An 18,181-nucleotide genomic window follows, 5' to 3' on the forward strand; every position below is an offset into this window, starting at 1 on the left:
CCCCTTAAGTTATTAATACTTTGTAGCGCCACCTTTTGCTGCGATTACAGCTGTAAGTCGCTTGGGGTATGTCTCTATCAGTTTTGCACATCGAGAGACTGACATTTTTTCCCATTCCTCCTTGCAAAACAGCTCGAGCTCAGTGAGGTTGGATTGAGAGCATTTGTGAACAGCAGTTTTCAGTTCTTTCCACAGATTCTCGATTGGATTCAGGTCTGGACTTTGACTTGGCCATTCTAACACCTGGATATGTTTATTTTTGAACCATTCCATTGTAGATTTTGCTTTATGTTTTGGATCATTGTCTTGTTGGAAGACAAATCTCCGTCCCAGTCTCAGGTCTTTTGCAGACTCCATCAGGTTTTCTTCCAGAATGGTCCTGTATTTGGCTCCATCCATCTTCCCATCAATTTTAACCATCTTCCCTGTCCCTGCTGAAGAAAAGCAGGCCCAAACCATGATGCTGCCACCACCATGTTTGACAGTGGGGATGGTGTGTTCAGCTGTGTTGCTTTTACGCCAAACATAACGTTTCGCATTGTTGCCAAAAAGTTCCATTTCGGTTTCATCTGACCAGAGCACCTTCTTCCACATGTTTGGTGTGTCTCCCAGGTGGCTTGTGGCAAACTTTAAACGACACTTTTTATGGATATCTTTAAGAAATGGCTTTCTTTTTGCCACTCTTCCACAAAGGCCAGATTTGTGCAATATACGACTGATTGTTGTCCTATGGACAGAGTCTCCCACCTCAGCTGTAGATCTCTGCAGTTCATCCAGAGTGATCATGGGCCTCTTGGCTGCATCTCTGATCAGTCTTCTCCTTGTATGAGCTGAAAGTTTAGAAGGACGGCCAGGTCTTGGTAGATTTGCAGTGGTCTGATACTCCTTTCATTTCAATATTATCGCTTGCACAGTGCTCCTTGGGATGTTTAAAGCTTGGGAAATCTTTTTGTATCCAAATCCGGCTTTAAACTTCTTCACAACAGTATCTCGGACCTGCCTGGTGTGTTCCTTGTTCTTCATGATGCTCTCTGCGCTTTTGACGGACCTCTGAGACTATCACAGTGCAGGTGCATTTATACGGAGACTTGATTACACACAGGTGGATTGTATTTATCATCATTAGTCATTTAGGTCAACATTGGATCATTCAGAGATCCTCACTGAACTTCTGGAGAGAGTTTGCTGCACTGAAAGTAAAGGGGCTGAATAAATTTGCACGCCCAATTTTTCAGTTTTTGATTTGTTAAAAAAGTTTGAAATATCCAATAAATGTCGTTCCACTTCATGATTGTGTCCCACTTGTTGTTGATTCTTCACAAAAAAATACAGGCACTGTACATCAAATTCCTGATATGTAGCAAACCAGACGGCACCGTTTCCTTTTTTAAGACTTTTTTTGACAGCCATCAGATGTCCAACTCCAACACTCAGACATCATTTACAAAGGAAGCATTTATGTTTAGTGACCAGATCTGAGGCAGTAGGGATGACCAGAGACGTTCTCTTCATAAGTGTGTGAATTGGACATTTTTCCTGTACTGCTAAGCATTCAAAATGTAACGAGTACTTTTGGGTGTCAGGCAAAATGTATGGAGTAAAAAGTACAGAATTTTCTATAGGAATGTAGTAATGTAAAAGTTGTTAAAAACATAAATAGTAAAGTACAGATACCCCAAACAGCTACTTAAGTAGTACTTTAAAGTATTTTTACTTAAGTACTTTACACCACTGGTGGCAGGGAATAAAATATGTGACGGCCCCGCATTACTGGTTGAGGTACATGACACTGTCATGTCATGTGATTCATGTACAGTATTATATACAGTACCAGTCAACAGTTTGGCCACACCTACTCATTCAAGGGTTTATATTTATTTTTTACTATTTTCTACATTGTAGAATAATAGTGAAGACATCAAAACTATGAAATAACGCATATAGAATCGTGTAGTACTGTATATATAATGGCAACAGTCAAACTTAGTCAACAACATTTTTATTAATTAGTTGAGGGGTAATAATGCACAGGTAAACAACACTTAAAAAAACATTTTTTTAACAGTTCAGATTCAAAGGTGTGGTGCCTCCCTAGTTATAGGATATAGCTTCTGATCAGATCAACTTCAACATAGGAAAAACATTTTCTCATTTAGAACATAACTAATTATTCTCCTCACCATAAACAATCACCAAATGTTTTGTATCCAGTCTATTATGGTACATTTTCAGAACAAAGATTTATCTAAAACTTGTTGAAATTGTAAATGTTTGTAAGATAAAACATTAAAAATAGAATTTGTGAAAAAAAGGAAGACATCTTAGCCTATAGACTCCTCAGGTACAAAAGTCACACCACACACAGTCCAGACTACTAAAAAGCTCAGGCGACAACACTCCTATTTCAAGGGGTAGTAAGTGCACTAAATAGAGAAACAAACACAGATACGCCTCCTTGTTGATCCTTAGATATCGACAAATGGATTCTCAATAATTGTGTCCTGAAAATCAACATTTAATGTACATTATCAAACTTGTTAAAACAACATATTTCAACATCCCATGGCATTTGATGGACTTCAACTAACTATTGTTATCACTAAGAAAAAATAGGGTAGGTGAAAAAAAAGTGCCATTAAATGAGTAAATTACAACAAAATATGGTGTAAACATATTTTTGCAGTTGCTGCTGTATTCTACGCTCAAACAGGATGTGTTCTCCACATCATCTCGGAAGACTGATAGGGTGAAGTATGAATATATGGTACCAGTCCATAGTGTGGACACACCAACTGTACTCACTGAAGGGTTTTTCTTTATTTTCACAATTTTCTACATTGTAGAATAATAGTGAGGACATCAAAACTATGAATTAACACATGGAATCATGTAGTAACCAAAACAGTGTTAAATATTTTATATCTTCAAAGTACCCACCCTTTGCCCTGATGACAGCTTTGCATACTGTTGGTATTCTCTCAACCAGCTTCAAGAGGAATGCTTTTCCAACCGTCTTGAAGGAGTTCCCACATATGCTGAGCACTTGTTGGCTGCTTTTCCTTCACTCTGCGGTCCAACTTATCCCAAACCATCTCAGTTGGGTTGAGGTCGGGTGATTGTGGAGGCCAGGTCATCTGATGCAGCACTCACTCCATCACTCTCCTTCTTTGTCAAATAGCCCTAACACAGACTGGAGGTGTGTTTTTGGATCACTGTCCTGATGAAAAACAAATGATAGTCCCACTAAGCGCAAAACAGATGGGATGGTGTATCGCTGCAGAATGCTGCGGTATCCATGCTGGTTAAGTGTGCTTTAAATTCTAAATAAATCAAACAGTGTTACCGGCAAAGCACCTCCACAACATCACAACTCCTCCTCCATGCTTCACGGTGGGAACCACACATGCAGAGATCATCTATTCACCTACTCTGCATCTTTCAAAGACACGACGGTTGGAACCAAAAATCTCCGATTTGGACTCATCAGACCAAAGGACACATTTCCGCCAGTCCATAATGTCCATTGCTCGTGTTTCTTGGCCCAAGCAACTCTCTTCTTATTATTGTTGTCCTTTAGTAGCGGATTCTTTGCAGCAATTCGACCTTGAAGGCCTGATTCACGCAGGCTCCTCTGAACAGTTCATGTTGAGATGTGTCTGGGCTTCAATTTCTGAGGCTGGTAACTCTAATGAACGTATCCTCTGCAGCAGAGGTAACTCTGGGTCTTCCTTTCCATTGGCGGTCCTCATGAGAGACAGTTTCATCATAGTGCTTCATGGTTTTTGCGACTGCACTTGAAGAAACTTTCAACGTTCTTGAAATGTTCTATTTTGATTGAACTTCATGTTTTAAAGTAATGTTGTACTGAAGTTTCTCTTTTCTGATTTGAGCTGTTCTTGCCATAATATGGACTTGGTCTTTTACCAGATAGGGCTATCTTCTGTATACCAACCCTACCTTGTCACAACACAACTGATTGGTTCAAACTCATTAAGAAGGAAAGACATTCCATAAATGAACGTTTAACAAGGCACACCTGTTAATTGACATGCATTGCAGGTGACTACCTCATGAAACTGGTTGAGAGAATGCCAAGAGTGTGCAAAGCTTTCAACTTTGAAGAATCTCAAATATAAAATATATTTTCATTTGTTTAAAACTTTTTGGGTTATTACATGATTTCAAATGTTATTTCATAGTTTTGATGTCTTCACTATTATTCTACAATGTAAAAACAGTCAAAATAAGAGCTCCGAGACAGGATTGTTTTGAGGCATTGATCTGGGGAAGGTACAAAAAAATGTCTGAAGGATTGAAGGTCCCTAAGAACACAGTGGCCTCCATCATTCTTAAATGGAAGAAGTTTGGAATCACCAAGACTCTTCCTAGAGCTGGCCGCCCGGCCAAATTGAGCAATAGGGGGAGAAGGGCCTTGGTCAGGGAGGTGACCAAGAACCCGATGGTCACTCTGACAGAGCTCTAGAGTTCCTCTGTGGAGATGGGAGAACTTTCCAGAAGGACAACCATCTCTGTAGCACTCCACCAATCAGGCCTTTATAGTAGAGTGGCCCAACGGAAGCCACTCCTCAGAAAAAGGCACATGACAGCCCGCTTGGAGTTTGCCAAAGGGCATGTGAAGGACTATCCAGACCATGAGAATCAAGATTGTCTGGTCTGATGAAACCAAGATTGAACTCTTTGGCCTGAATGCCAAGCGTCACATCTGGAGAAATCTGACACCATCCTTAGAGTGAAGCATTGTGGTGGCAGCATCATGCTGTGAGAATGTTGTTCAGCAGCAGGGACTGGGAGACTAGTTAGGATTGAGGGAAAGATGAACGGAGCAAAGTACAGAGAGATCCTTGATGAAAATCTGCTCCAGAGCGCTCAGGATCTCAGACTGGAGCAAAGGTTCACCTTCCAACAGGACAATGACCCTAAGCACACAGCCAAGACAATGCAGGAGTGGCTTCGGGACAAGTCTCTGGATGTCCTTGAGCGGCCCAGCCAGAGCCTGGACTTGAATCGGATCGAAGGTCACTGGAGAGACCTGAAAATAGCTTTGCAGTGACGCTCCCCATCCGATCTGACAGAGCTTGAGAGGATCTGGAGAGAAGAATGGGAGAAACTCCCCAAATATAGGTGTGCCAAGCTTGTAGCGTCATACCCAAGAAGCGTTGAGGCTGTAATCGCGGCCAAAGATGCTTCAACAATGTAATGAGTAAAGTGTCCGAATACTTATGTAAATGTGATATTTACATGATTTTTAAATAATGGTTAAGATTTGTTGCATTACTGTATGAGCTTAGCACCTGTATTTGTAGGAAATATACATGACAAAGTAATAGCATTTCTGGAAAAACTGTTCTGTATGAACAAGCAGAGTAACCATGTCAACTTAACCTTTTCACAAACTGCCACCACTTTCAGATTAACTAGATAATATACACAAGTGATTATAAAAGAGGTCTGCTGCTTTGAGAGAGCTATTCTGCTCCATTGATATAAATATACATTAAGCATTTCATGACATTTTACTTAAATCAAATTATTACAATTGTTTTGTGTATTCAAGTATCTGCTTTAAGTATGTATTATGGATAAAATATTAAAATGAGCTGATTGCACATTAGCATTTTCATAAATTAAAGACATTTCATTTAAACGTAATTTCCTTTTACGTGAAATAGTTGACTGGCAGAACAGCCTAAAATGTCTTTCATTTCTGAGGATCAGCTTAGTTAGGTGGCCCTGTTATCTACTCATTGAATCCTGTCGGAAAGCGGGACACAGAGATCTAAATGTTCTTGTTTCTGGACACCACAGTTTCATTTTACAGTCCTGGGTTACAACCCTCCATATAGGAGGTTTAGGTTGGAGTAGGGGGAAGCTGCCCCTTAGAAGCTGATCTACGGCCAGTTTTGTGTCTTTACCCATCATTCTTAAGGTAAACATTTAGGCTGATTTATAAATCTGTGTCTAAGGGCATCTTCTTCCCGGAGCGTCAAGTTTTTTTTCTCTGCTCTTCATGTGCAAAAAGACAAAATGGGGGGAAGCGAGGAAAGGGGTTAAAGTGCAAGACAAGTGGTTTTAATGACCGGGAATATGTCCATATACATAACAACATCTAAGCCTTCATTTTAGGTTTTTACTTTTTATGTTTCCTAAAAGATTAAAGTAACTTAAACTTAATTTTTATTTATTTTTTTAAAGGCTAAATTGGTTAATACACCACTAACAAAGAGAGTTCCAAACCTCTCAGTCTTCCTCTCCCGACTCCCAGACAGTCCTAGGAAAATTCTAGCTTGAGAATTTTTGTCCATTTTAATGGGAACAATTACTACAACATTCCCACATTTAATTCAGACTATGAGGTCCAATGGCGAAACCTATCTTAAACTAAATCTACACATCTATTCTGTTTACATTGCTTGAGTGTAGATATAGATGTTAGTGTCAATGTTTGTGTTAACATCCCCAATCATATGTCCCAAGGTCTAATTACTGTCACCAATATTCGATAAAATCTCATATCATTTTGTGAAAGTGGTGCTAATTTCCTAAATTTCAGTGTAATTGAAACAAAGACTAAGTACATAGCCAGAGCATTAGGACACAGTGATTTGATGTATGATGTATGCGGTCTTTCACTACTTTGAAAAGAAAAGCCAAAGAAAACAAAGAGACAACATCTAATTAGCATATTGCACTGTAGACTGATCAAAACAACCTCTCTACTTCGACATTCAGCTGACACAATAAAACAAACAAAAGACGTTAAAGTGTCAAACAACAAAAATGAAAAGGAGTGATCGCTTTAGACCAAATTTGACCTTCCTGCCTTGAAAAAAGAGGGATGACGTCATTGCTTTGACTATATACTGTATATAGATAGATATAGTATCACCTCACTATCCTAATAGAATATCATTTGAAAAATCTCTCAATCACAACATGAAACTAAAGACACGTAGAGGGAAATTGCCAACATTAATTTGAAATACTACTTTTGTTTAGAAAAATATGTTTTTACACAGAGTAGGACTATAATAGTTTAACTGTCAATAGTTTAACTGAAATGATGCTTGGAAATGGAATGGAGGAAACTAAATAAACATATCAACATATACCAGGAGACACAAACTGTATACAGTATATTTAAAACACAAAGATCTGAGTGCAGTTGTTTTTAGTTTTGTTCTCTGTTCGCCAGTCCTTGAGGTATCCAAAACATCCTTGAGCTTACTGGCGTAATGTGGATAGATAGACATAGCCTCTCTGGCTCTTGGGTTGAAAGCAGAGCTACTCGGAGGGAGGGGGCACCCACTTGGGCCTACTCCTCCGTGTGGTGGGTTGGTTGGGCTGTCTGTTTAGCGTCATACTCCCTGGGTTTCCTGTCTCTGTCGGGACCGGGGTCTGGCCCCTGTTCAGGGTGGGGGCTGAGTTTTGGGTGGTGCTGAAAAAAGTGTTTGTTTGGACGGGGGTGGCCTCAGGGGGGCGCTCTTTGGGCTTGCGGCCTCTCTTCTTTCCCATGGTGGCTCTGTTCTTGACCTCCATTTTCCCTTGGAAGTCTGGCGGTTTGCTCCTGCTGCTGATGCTGCTGCTGCTGCTGGGCAACATGTGGCTGAAGGCTCGGAACCAGTTCTGTAACATGATCATGTTGAGGGGAAAACATTCAACTGCATGTTACTACAAGTGGATGACATCTACCTGTGTGTTTTAAACTGTGTGTCTGAATGAGTGAACGTCTCATCTGTGTGTTTTAAACTGTGTGTCTGAATGAGTGAACGTCTCATCTGTGTGTTTTAAAATGTGTGTCTGAATGAGTGAACATCTCAACTGTGAGTGGGTCTATCAGGCCCACCTGTAAATGACTGTTTATGTATGTCTGTCTCACCTGAGAGTGGGTCTATCAGGCCCACCTGTAAAGGACTGTTTATGTATGTCTGTCTCACCTGAGAGTGGGTCTATCAGGCCCACCTGTAAAGGACTGTTTATGTATGTCTGTCCCACCTGAGAGTGGGTCTATCAGGCCCACCTGTCTCACCTGAGAGTGGGTCTATCAGGCCCACCTGTAAAGGACTGTTTATGCATGTCTGTCTCACCTGAGAGTGGGTCTATCAGGCCCACCTGTAAAGGACTGTTTATGTATGTCTGTCTCACCTGAGAGTGGGTCTATCAGGCCCACCTGTAAAGGACTGTTTATGTATGTCTGTCTCACCTGAGAGTGGGTCTATCAGGCCCACCTGTAAAGGACTGTTTATGTATGTCTGTCTCACCTGAGAGTGGGTCTATCAGGCCCACCTGTAAAGGACGGTTTATGTATGTCTGTCTCACCTGAGAGTGGGTCTATCAGGCGCACCTGTAAAGGACTGTTTATGTATGTCTGTCTCACCTGAGAGTGGGTCTTGCTGATGTGGTATTTGACACCACTCTCTGAGCTGAATTCCTTCTGGCATAGTAAGCAGGTGTACTTCCCTGCATCGCCCTCTGCCTGCAGCACACAGAAACATACCCCAGTCAAGCGTAGGTACAAGTTGTCCCTGAACTCAACAGAGTGATACAGGGTCAGATATTTTTGAATCCTTTTAAGGTCCTACCTGGTTACAGTTGGCCAGATGAGCTTTGAGTCCGGACACACTGGAGTAAACAGCTTCACAGCTCTGAAAACAGAGAGGAACAATAACTCAGACACAGCAATAATAAACTCTGCCTATAAAACATTAACTTGTTGAGCTCAGAATTGACAGTGCTGAAATGTATAAAAGCAACTGGATTACTTAAAATACAGGATTTATCTGGTTTAATGTACAGAACATGTTGTCCAGAGGTTCTTACTCCGTTGGAGCAGCAGATGAAGCCCTTCTCTTTGACCTCGTTCCTCCAGCTCTCCAGCAGCTTGGGACTGAAAATGGGAAGACCAGGACGAGTGTAGTTCAACTGGGGGAGGAAGACAGGGACCACATGTTAAATGTGTTTGTATGTGTGTATGTACCTGTGTATGTCTTACCCTCTTGCTGTCCGGTACCAGGTCGTCTCGCTTGGTGCCCCAGTCCTTGTCCAGTTCATCCTCTGCTATCTCCTGCAGGTGGAACACTGCTACCTGGGCAGACCGACGTCTCACCCTACCACTAGGAGTCCTCTCAAAGTCCTCCCCCAGCCCCTCTCTCTCCCTCTCTCTCCCATCCTTCTCCCTACCCACAGACAACTCCTGACCCTTTTCTTTGTCCTTCCTCTCTCTCTCCATTTCTCTCCCGTCCTTCTCCCTACCCGCAGACAACTCCTGACCCTTTCCGTTGTCCTTCCTGTCTCTCCCATCCTTCTCCCTACCCGCAGACAACTCCTGACCCTTTTCATTGTCCTTCCTGTCTCTCCCATCCTTCTCCCTACCCACAGACAACTCCTGACCCTTTTCGTTGTCCTTCCTGTCTCTCCCATCCTTCTCCCTACCCGCAGACAACTCCTGACCCTTTTCGTTGTCCTTCCTGTCTCTCTCCCTCTCTCTACCATCCTTCTCCCTACCCGCAGACAACTCCTGACCCTTTTCATTGTCCTTCCTCTCTCTCTCCCTGTCTCTCCCATCCTTCTCCCTACCCACAGACAACTCCTGACCCTTTTCATTGTCCTTCCTCTCTCTCTCCCTGTCTCTCCCATCCTTCTCCCTACCCGCAGACAACTCCTGACCCTTTTCATTGTCCTTCCTCTCTCTCTCCCTCTCTCTCCCATCCTTCTCCCTACCCGCAGACAACTCCTGACCCTTTTCGTTGTCCTTCCTCTCTCTCTCCCTCTCTCTCCCATCCTTCTCTCTCTCCATGTGGTTCTGTTCCCTCCTTCCTGCAGGCTGTCCCTCTTCTGTTCTCATCTGGAAGAGAGGAGGGACACAGCCCAGTCAAAGACCAATGAGAAGAGGATTCACAGCGATTCAATCAATCATACATTTCTGCCACAGGAATTGCTGAACGAACCAGATGGAACTAATTTCCATAATTAACAGCATATAGGACATTTCAAGACACACTAGTCATAATAGTGTAATAGTAAACGTTCAGCTCTCTCTTACTCCTCTGCCGCTGGTATTGTTGTTAGTGGTGGGGTGTTCAGTGCAGAGGTGGTAGTCTCTGCCAGTCTTAGAGCGGTAGGTCTTCCCACAGTGCTGACACAGAAACACAGGCTTGTCCTCCTCTGATAGCTCTCTGCCACAGCGCTTCTGATGGTACTGGTATCCCATCAGACTGAAAAAATGGGCTGAGCAGCTCTGTGTGTGTGTGTGTGTGTGTGTGTGTGTGTGTGTGTGTGTGTGTGTGGGCAACATTTAAAAAGGGAAAAAGAGAACATTCACATTAGACTGGAAATCAGGTTGGTGGAGCGGAGTATGGATTTGTCTAACGAAGGCAACCATCACATTGGGCCTATTATTCATCTAACGTTTTTTATATAGTCTAATTAACATAAACATATATTTCTCAGGAGAGATGGCCAACCATTTTTTGTGGTTGTTTGACATAAGAATGAGACAGAAGTGGAGGAAAGATTGAACATGTCCATGGACGAAGAGAGGTTATTGTAAATGTCTCTGTCTCCGCAGCCCTGCCTCTTCCCCTCTCTGCACCGTAGTGTGAGGAATTGATAACACAGTGGTGATGTATGTTTGGGCAGAATAACAAGAAAGACAGAGGAGAGGAGGGAGAAAGAGAGAGAGCGTATGAGGTAAAGGGAGATGGAGGGGAGTTCAGCATGAATAGAGAAGAAAATCGAATACAATTGGAGAAGATAGCAAGAGAAAGAAGTGGGAGAAAAGAGAGAAAGAAAAAAAACGTGTTGAATCAACGTCGATTCCATGTCCAAACCAGACATTGAACTGACGTCTGTGCCCAGTTGGAGGAGACATACCTCCTTAGGACACTTGATTCGTCCCGTCTGTTTGAGCACTCTACGCAGCCCCTCTCTCTCCAACTGCACGTCCCCCATCTGGTCCTCGCTCCCCAAAGCCTGAAGGGGGAAACACAGCGTCGTACCAGTGTCCCCTCAAAACACCTCCCCCTCCTAAACAAGGCCTGGAAAATGTGATTTAGGGCGATGCCAGAATCATTAAACGGTTTCATGGCAATCCCGTTACTCTATGCATGTTATGACAATTGTCAAACTAAGGTGTTTATCAAAAAACACATGCCGGATAAAAAGAGCAGCGGACTGCACAGCACAGCCAGAGAGAGGAGGAAAGGGGAGGGGTGCTACAGATTTGGGCAGTGATTAAGTGTCACTACTTCACAAGAGAGGCATTTCAATGTTGTTAGTTTTATTATTTGATCAAAACTCTTTATGTATGTCTGTCTCACCAGAGAGTGGGTCTCTGGCTCTGAAAATGAATCAGACGATAAGGAAATCCCTGATTTAGGTAAAAACATTTTCACTGAACCAGACATTGTAGGGTCTTCTGGTGACAGTGATGGGGAAGAAACGGCGATCAACAGTGTTGTTGACCGAGTTTTGAAATCAATGGAATGCTCGGTGGAAGCAGAGAGATGATTACCAAAAGAGTCGAAAAGAGAACACAGAAGGCTGTTGTATAAAACACCTGACTCTGGATCACATCTTCAAACTAAAAGGCAACCATGACAGACACTGATGTCTTGAGATGTTGCTTCAATATATCCACATCATTTTCCTCCCTCATGATGACATTTATTTTGTGAAGTGCACCTGTCCCTCCTGCAGCAAAGCACCCCCACAACATGATGCTGCCACCCCCACAACATGATGCTGCCACCACCTTACTTCACGGTTGGGATGGTGTTCTTCGGCTTGTAAGCATCCCTCCTTTTCCTCCAAACATAATGATGGTCATTATGGCCATACAGTTTTATTTTTGTTTCATCAGACTAGAGGACATTTCTCCAAAAAAGTATGATCTTTGTCCCCATGTGCAGTTGCAAACCGTAGTCTGGCTTTTTATGGTGGTTTTGGAGCTGTGGCTTCTTCCTTGCTGAGCAGCCTTTCAGGTTATATCGTTATAGGACTCGTTTTACTGTGGATATAGATACCTTTGTACCCGTTTCTTCCAGCATCTTCACAAGGTCCTTTGCTGTTGTTCTGGGATTGATTTGCACCTTTCACACCAAAGTACGTTCATCTCTAGCAGACAGAACGCGTCTCCTTCCTGAGCAGTATGACGGCTCTATTGTCCCATGGTGTTTATACTTGCATACTATTGTTTGTACAGGTGAAAGTGGCACCTTCAGGCGTTTGGAAATTGCTCCCAAGGATGAACCAGACTTGTGAAGGTCTACAATTTTTTCTGAGGTCTTGCCTGATTTCTTTTGATTTTCCCATGATGTCAAGCAAAGAAGCACTGAGTTTGAAGGTAGGCCTTGAAATACATCCACAGGTACACCTCCAATTGACTCAAATTATTTTAATTAAATTATTAGAAGCTTCTAAAGCCTTGACATCATTTTCTGGAATTTTCCAAGCTGTTTAAGGGCACAGTCAACTTAGTGTATGAAAACTTCTGACCCACTGGAATTGTGATAAAGTGAATTATAAGTGTAATAATCTGTCTGTAAACAATTGCTGGAAAAATTACTTGTGTCATGCACAAAGTAGATGTCCTAACCGATTTGCCAAAACTATAGTTTGTGAACAATACATTTGTGGAGTGGTTGAAAAAACGAGTTTTAATGACTCCAACCTAAGTATGTAAACTTCCAACTTCAACTGTAGGTCGGAATCCAGGTGGTGGGTCACAGATATTGAGAGAACAACTCTCTGGATTGAAATGCAACTGTGGATACACGCTCGGGTGCATCTTAATGGCTTAAATTAGCATCCACCAATTTGGTTTCTCTTGTGTTTTTAGATCTGTACAGATCTACAGACTATTGAGATTGAGATACATCCTTAGTCTGCGAGGGAAAGGAGGGAGATAAGATGGTAGATCAGAGGAATACATGTAATTCCCACACTAAAGCAAAGCAAAGAGAATCATGTCACAGTCAGGCCCTGAGGCTAGAGAACACACACTCCCGCCAGCCTTAGATTCATGAGAGGACACAGTAGAACCACCAGCATTTCTCCTTAAAACCTATATCAGACATGAGAGAGAAGGAAAGGGGTGAGAGAATGAGAGAGAAAGAATGAGAGTGGGAAAGAACGATATGGAAATGTGGTGAGAGTGTGAGAGGAAGGGAGAGAGAGACTGAGAAAGAGAGGGGGCGGTACAAGAGAGAGAAACATCAGAGGTAGTGTATCACAGTGGCAGTTACAACAACAAGGTCAAAGCCAGCAGGTGACCTCTGTCACTGTGTCATCCTGCTGCTGTGTTTTCCCACAATGCTCAGCCATTTGACCAGAGGACATACACTGGGTACAGATTAGCAAGGATGCCACTCCTGCAGGTAATTCAGGACAAGCACACACACATACACCCACACAGACACGCACAAACACAAATGAAAGTGTTATGGACATGTTAGTTCATTAATATTGTATTATACTTTTTAAGACAGTGGTTTTATTATTCAACAAACTATTCAACAAACTTAATTGGAGAGCCATTCCACTAACAAAGGATAGATATGTTGATATCTTAATGAACGTCTCTACTGCACCAGAATGTACAGTGCCTTGCGAAAGTATTCGGCCCCCTTGAACTTTGCGACCTTTTGCCACATTTCAGGCTTCAAACATAAAGATATAAAACTGTATTTTTTTGTGAAGAATCAACAACAAGTGGGACACAATCATGAAGTGGACCGACATTTATTGGATATTTCAAACTTTTTTAACAAATCAAAAACTGAAAAATTGGGCGTGCAAAATTATTCAGCCCCTTTACTTTCAGTGCAGCAAACTCTCTCCAGAAGTTCAGTGAGGATCTCTGAATGATCCAATGTTGACCTAAATGACTAATGATAATAAATACAATCCACCTGTGTGTAATCAAGTCTCCGTATAAATGCACCTGCACTGTGATAGTCTCAGAGGTCCGTTAAAAGCGCAGAGAGCATCGTGAAGAACAAGGAACACACCAGGCAGGTCCGAGATACTGTTGTGAAGAAGTTTAAAGCCGGATTTGGATACAAAAAGATTTCCCAAGCTTTAAACATCCCAAGGAGCACTGTGCAAGCGATAATATTGAAATGGAAGGAGTATCAGACCACTGCAAATCTACCAAGACCTGGCCGTCCCTCTAAACTTTCAGCTCATACAAGGAGAAGACTGATCAGAGATGCAGCCAAGAGGCCCATGATCACTCTGGATGAACTGCAGAGATCTACAGCTGAGGTGGGAGACTCTGTCCATAGGACAACAATCAGTTGTATATTGCACAAATCTGGCCTTTATGGAAGATTGGCAAGAAGAAAGCCATTTCTTAAAGATATCCATAAAAAGTGTCGTTTAAAGTTTGCCACAGGCCACCTGGGAGACACACCAAACATGTGGAAGAAGGTGCTCTGGTCAGATGAAACCAAAATTGAACTTTTTGGCAACAATGCAAAACGTTATGTTTGGCGTAAAAGCAACACAGCTCATCACCCTGAACACACCATCACCACTGTCAAACATGGTGGTGGCAGCATCATGGTCTGGGCCTGCTTTTCTTCAGCAGGGACAGGGAAGATGGTTAAAATTGATGGGAAGATGGATGGAGCCAAATACAGGACCATTCTGGAAGAAAACCTGATGGAGTCTGCAAAAGACCTGAGACTGGGACGGAGATTTGTCTTCCAACAAGACAATGATCCAAAACATAAAGCAAAATCTACAATGGAATGGTTCAAAAATAAACATATCCAGGTGTTAGAATGGCCAAGTCAAAGTCCAGACCTGAATCCAATCGAGAATCTGTGGAAAGAACTGAAAACTGCTGTTCACAGATGCTCTCCATCCAACCTCACTGAGCTCGAGCTGTTTTGCAAGGAGGAATGGGAAAAAATGTCAGTCTCTCGATGTGCAAAACTGATAGAGACAACCCCCAAGTGACTTACAGCTGTAATCGCAGCAAAAGGTGGCGCTACAAAGTATTAACTTAAGGGGGCTGAATAATTTTGCACGCCCAATTTTTCAGTTTTTGATTTGTTAAAAAAGTTTAAAATATCCAATAAATGTCGTTCCACTTCATGATTGTGTCCCACTTGTTGTTGATTCTTCACACAAAAATACAGTTTTATATCTTTATGTTTGAAGCCTGAAATGTGGCAAAAGGTCGCAGAGTTCAAGGGGGCCGAATACTTTCGCAAGGCACTGTAATTAGCAGAGACTGAAGACAAAGGTCTTAAACAGTTTTACTTCAGTTGTACAGAGGGCATAACTCCTCTTAGATGTAAACAAATCAGCTATGATGGCAAGGTTGAATGGAACACACACACACACACACACACACACACACACACACACACTAGAGGTCGAGCGATTAATCAGAATGGCAGATTAATTAGGGCCGATTTCAAGTTTTCATAACAATCGGAAATCTGTATTTTTGGACACCGTTTTTTCTTTATTTAACAAGTCAGTTAAGAACACATTCTTATTTTTAATGACTGGCCTAGGAACGGTGGGTTAACTGCCTGTTCAGGGGCAGAACGACAGATTTTCACCTTGTCAGCTCGGGGGATCCAATCTTGCAACCTTACAGTTAACTAGTCCAACGCTCTAACCACCTGATTTCATTGCACTCCACGAGGAGCCTGGTAAGCCAAAGGTAAGTTGCTAGCTAGCATTAAACTTATCTTATAAAAAACAATCAATCATAATCACTAGTTACTACACATGGTTGATGAATTTACTAGTTTATCTAGCGTGTCCTGCGTTGCATATAATCGATGCGGTGCGTATCGTTGCTCCAATGTGCACCTAACCATGAACATCAATGCCTTTCTTAAAATCAATACACAGAAGTATATATTTTTAAACCTGCATATTTAGCTAAAAGAAATCCAGGTTAGCAGGCAATATTAACCAGGTGAAATTGTGTCACTCCTCTTGCGTTCATTGCACACAGAGTCAGGGTATATGCAACAGTTTGGGCTGCCTAATTTGCCAGAATTTTACGTAATTATGACATAACATTGAAGGTTGTGCAATGTAACAGGAATATTTAGACTAATGGATGCCACCCGTTAGATAAAATTCGGAACGGTTCCGTATTTCACTGAAAGAATAAACATCTTGTTTTCGAGATGATAGTTTCCGGATTCTACCATATTAATGACCTAAGGCTCGTATTTCTGTGTGTTATTATGTTATAATTAAGTCTATGATTTGATAGAGCAGTCTGACTGAGCGATGGTAGGCACCAGCAGGCTCGCAAAGCATTCATTCAAACAGCACTTTTGTGCAATTTGCCAGCAGCTTTTCGTTGTGCGTCAAGCATTGAGCTGTTGTCACGACTTCCGCCGAAGCCGGCCCCTCTCCTTGTTCGGGTGTTCGGCGGTCGACGTCACCGGCTTTCTAGTCACCACCGATCCATGTTTCAGTTTCGTTTTGTTTTGTCTGTATTACACACACCTGGTTGGTTTCAATTCCCATATCATGTTCCTTATTTAACCCTCTGGCATACAAAGTCACATTGTAACGGCCGTCATGGGAAGAAGGTGAGGACCAATGCGCAGCGTTGTACGTGTTCATATTTTTAATAAAGTAAACTGAACACTGACAGACGGGAGACTCTGGCAGCTCAGGACAGACGGGAGACTCTGGCAGCTCAGGACAGACGGGAGACTCTGGCAGCTCAGGACAGACGGGAGACTCTGGCAGCTCAGGACAGACGGGAGACTCTGGCAGCTCAGGACAGACGGGAGACTCTGGCAGCTCAGGACAGACGGGAGACTACGAGGTGCTGCTATGTACCGCACCGGGCTATGCCTGCGCACCGGGGACACCGTGCGCCTCACGGCATAACACGGTGCCTGCCCGGTCCATCTCTCTCCACGGTAAGCACGGGGAGTTGGCGCAGTTCTCCTACCTGACTTCGCCACACTCCCTGTGTGCCCCCACCCAATACATTTTTGGGGCTGCCTCTCGGGCTTCCTTGATCGCCGTGCCAACTCCATTCGCCGGCATCCCTCCTCACAGAGAATCCCAGGCGGGCTCCGGCACTCTCCCTGGGTCGACCGACCACCTGTCTATCTCGTCCCAAGTTATGACATAGTCCAGATCTCGCTGCTGCCTGATACCACGCTGCTTGGTCCTTGTTTGGTGGGTGGTTCTGTAATGGCCGTCGTGGGAAGGTGGTGAGGACCAATGCGCAGCGTGGTACGTGTTCATCTTTTTAATAAAGTAAACTGAACACTGAATAACAAAACAACAAAGAAACAACCGGAACAGTTCTGTCTGGTGCAGACACACAAAGACTGAAAACAACCACCCACAAAACACAATCGAAAAACCTAAATATGGTCCTCAATCAGGGACAATGATTGACAGCTGCCTCTGATAGAGAACCATACCAGGCCAAACACAGAAATAGAAAATCATAGAAAAACGAACATAGACAACCCACCCAACTCACGCCCTGACCATACTAAAACAAAAGAGAAAACAAAGGAACTAAGGTCAGAACGTGACAGCTGTTTATGGCTTCAAGTCTACCAACTCCCGAGATTAGGCTGGTGTAACCGATGTGAAATGGCTAGCTAGTTAGCAGGGTGCGCGCTAATAGCGTTTCAAACGTCACTCGCTCTGAGACTTGGAGTGGTTGTTCCCCTTGCACTGCAAGAGTAACGCTGCTTCGAGGGTGGTTGTTGTCGATGTGTTCCTGGTTCGAGCCCAGGGAGGAGCGAGGAGAGGGACGGAAGCTATACTGTCACACTGGCAATACTAAAGTGCCTATAAGAACATCCAATAGTCAAAGGTTAATGAAATACAAATGGTATAGAGAGAAATAGTCCTATAATAACTACAACCTAAAACTTCTTACCTGGGAATATTGAAGACTCATGTTAAAAGGAACCACCAGCTTTCATATGTTCTCATGTTCTGAGCAAGGAACTTAAACGTTAGCTTTCTTACATGGCACATATTGCACTTTTACTTTCTTCTCCAACACTTTGTTTTTGCATTATTTAAACCAAATTGAACATGTTTCATTATTTATTTGAGGCTACATAGATTTTATTGATGTATTATATTCAGTTAAAATAAGTGTTCATTCAGTATTGTTGTAATTGTCATTATTACAAAA

The 18,181-nt window shown here is 42.7% G+C and overlaps 1 protein-coding gene across 2 annotated transcripts in view; it reads right to left on the reverse strand.

The window, feature by feature from the left end:
* Positions 1-7,065: 7,065 nt before the first annotated feature.
* The window catches only part of LOC110508393 (zinc finger protein 512B), an 86,236-nt gene continuing 75,120 nt past the window's right edge, over positions 7,066-18,181 (reverse strand). For both annotated transcript variants that reach the window (XM_036966424.1, XM_036966425.1), the window contains 7 exons: positions 10,891-10,989; positions 10,061-10,255; positions 9,011-9,862; positions 8,839-8,940; positions 8,601-8,663; positions 8,396-8,494; positions 7,066-7,644 (listed from right to left, as the gene is read on the reverse strand). In XM_036966424.1, coding sequence (XP_036822319.1) covers positions 7,303-7,644; positions 8,396-8,494; positions 8,601-8,663; positions 8,839-8,940; positions 9,011-9,862; positions 10,061-10,255; positions 10,891-10,989 — 1,752 coding nt within the window. In that variant the 3' untranslated portion in view covers positions 7,066-7,302. The remainder of the gene's footprint in view (positions 7,645-8,395; positions 8,495-8,600; positions 8,664-8,838; positions 8,941-9,010; positions 9,863-10,060; positions 10,256-10,890; positions 10,990-18,181) is intronic.

This window comes from Oncorhynchus mykiss, chromosome 28, assembly GCF_013265735.2.
Source record: "Oncorhynchus mykiss isolate Arlee chromosome 28, USDA_OmykA_1.1, whole genome shotgun sequence".
Lineage (NCBI taxonomy): Eukaryota > Metazoa > Chordata > Actinopteri > Salmoniformes > Salmonidae > Oncorhynchus > Oncorhynchus mykiss.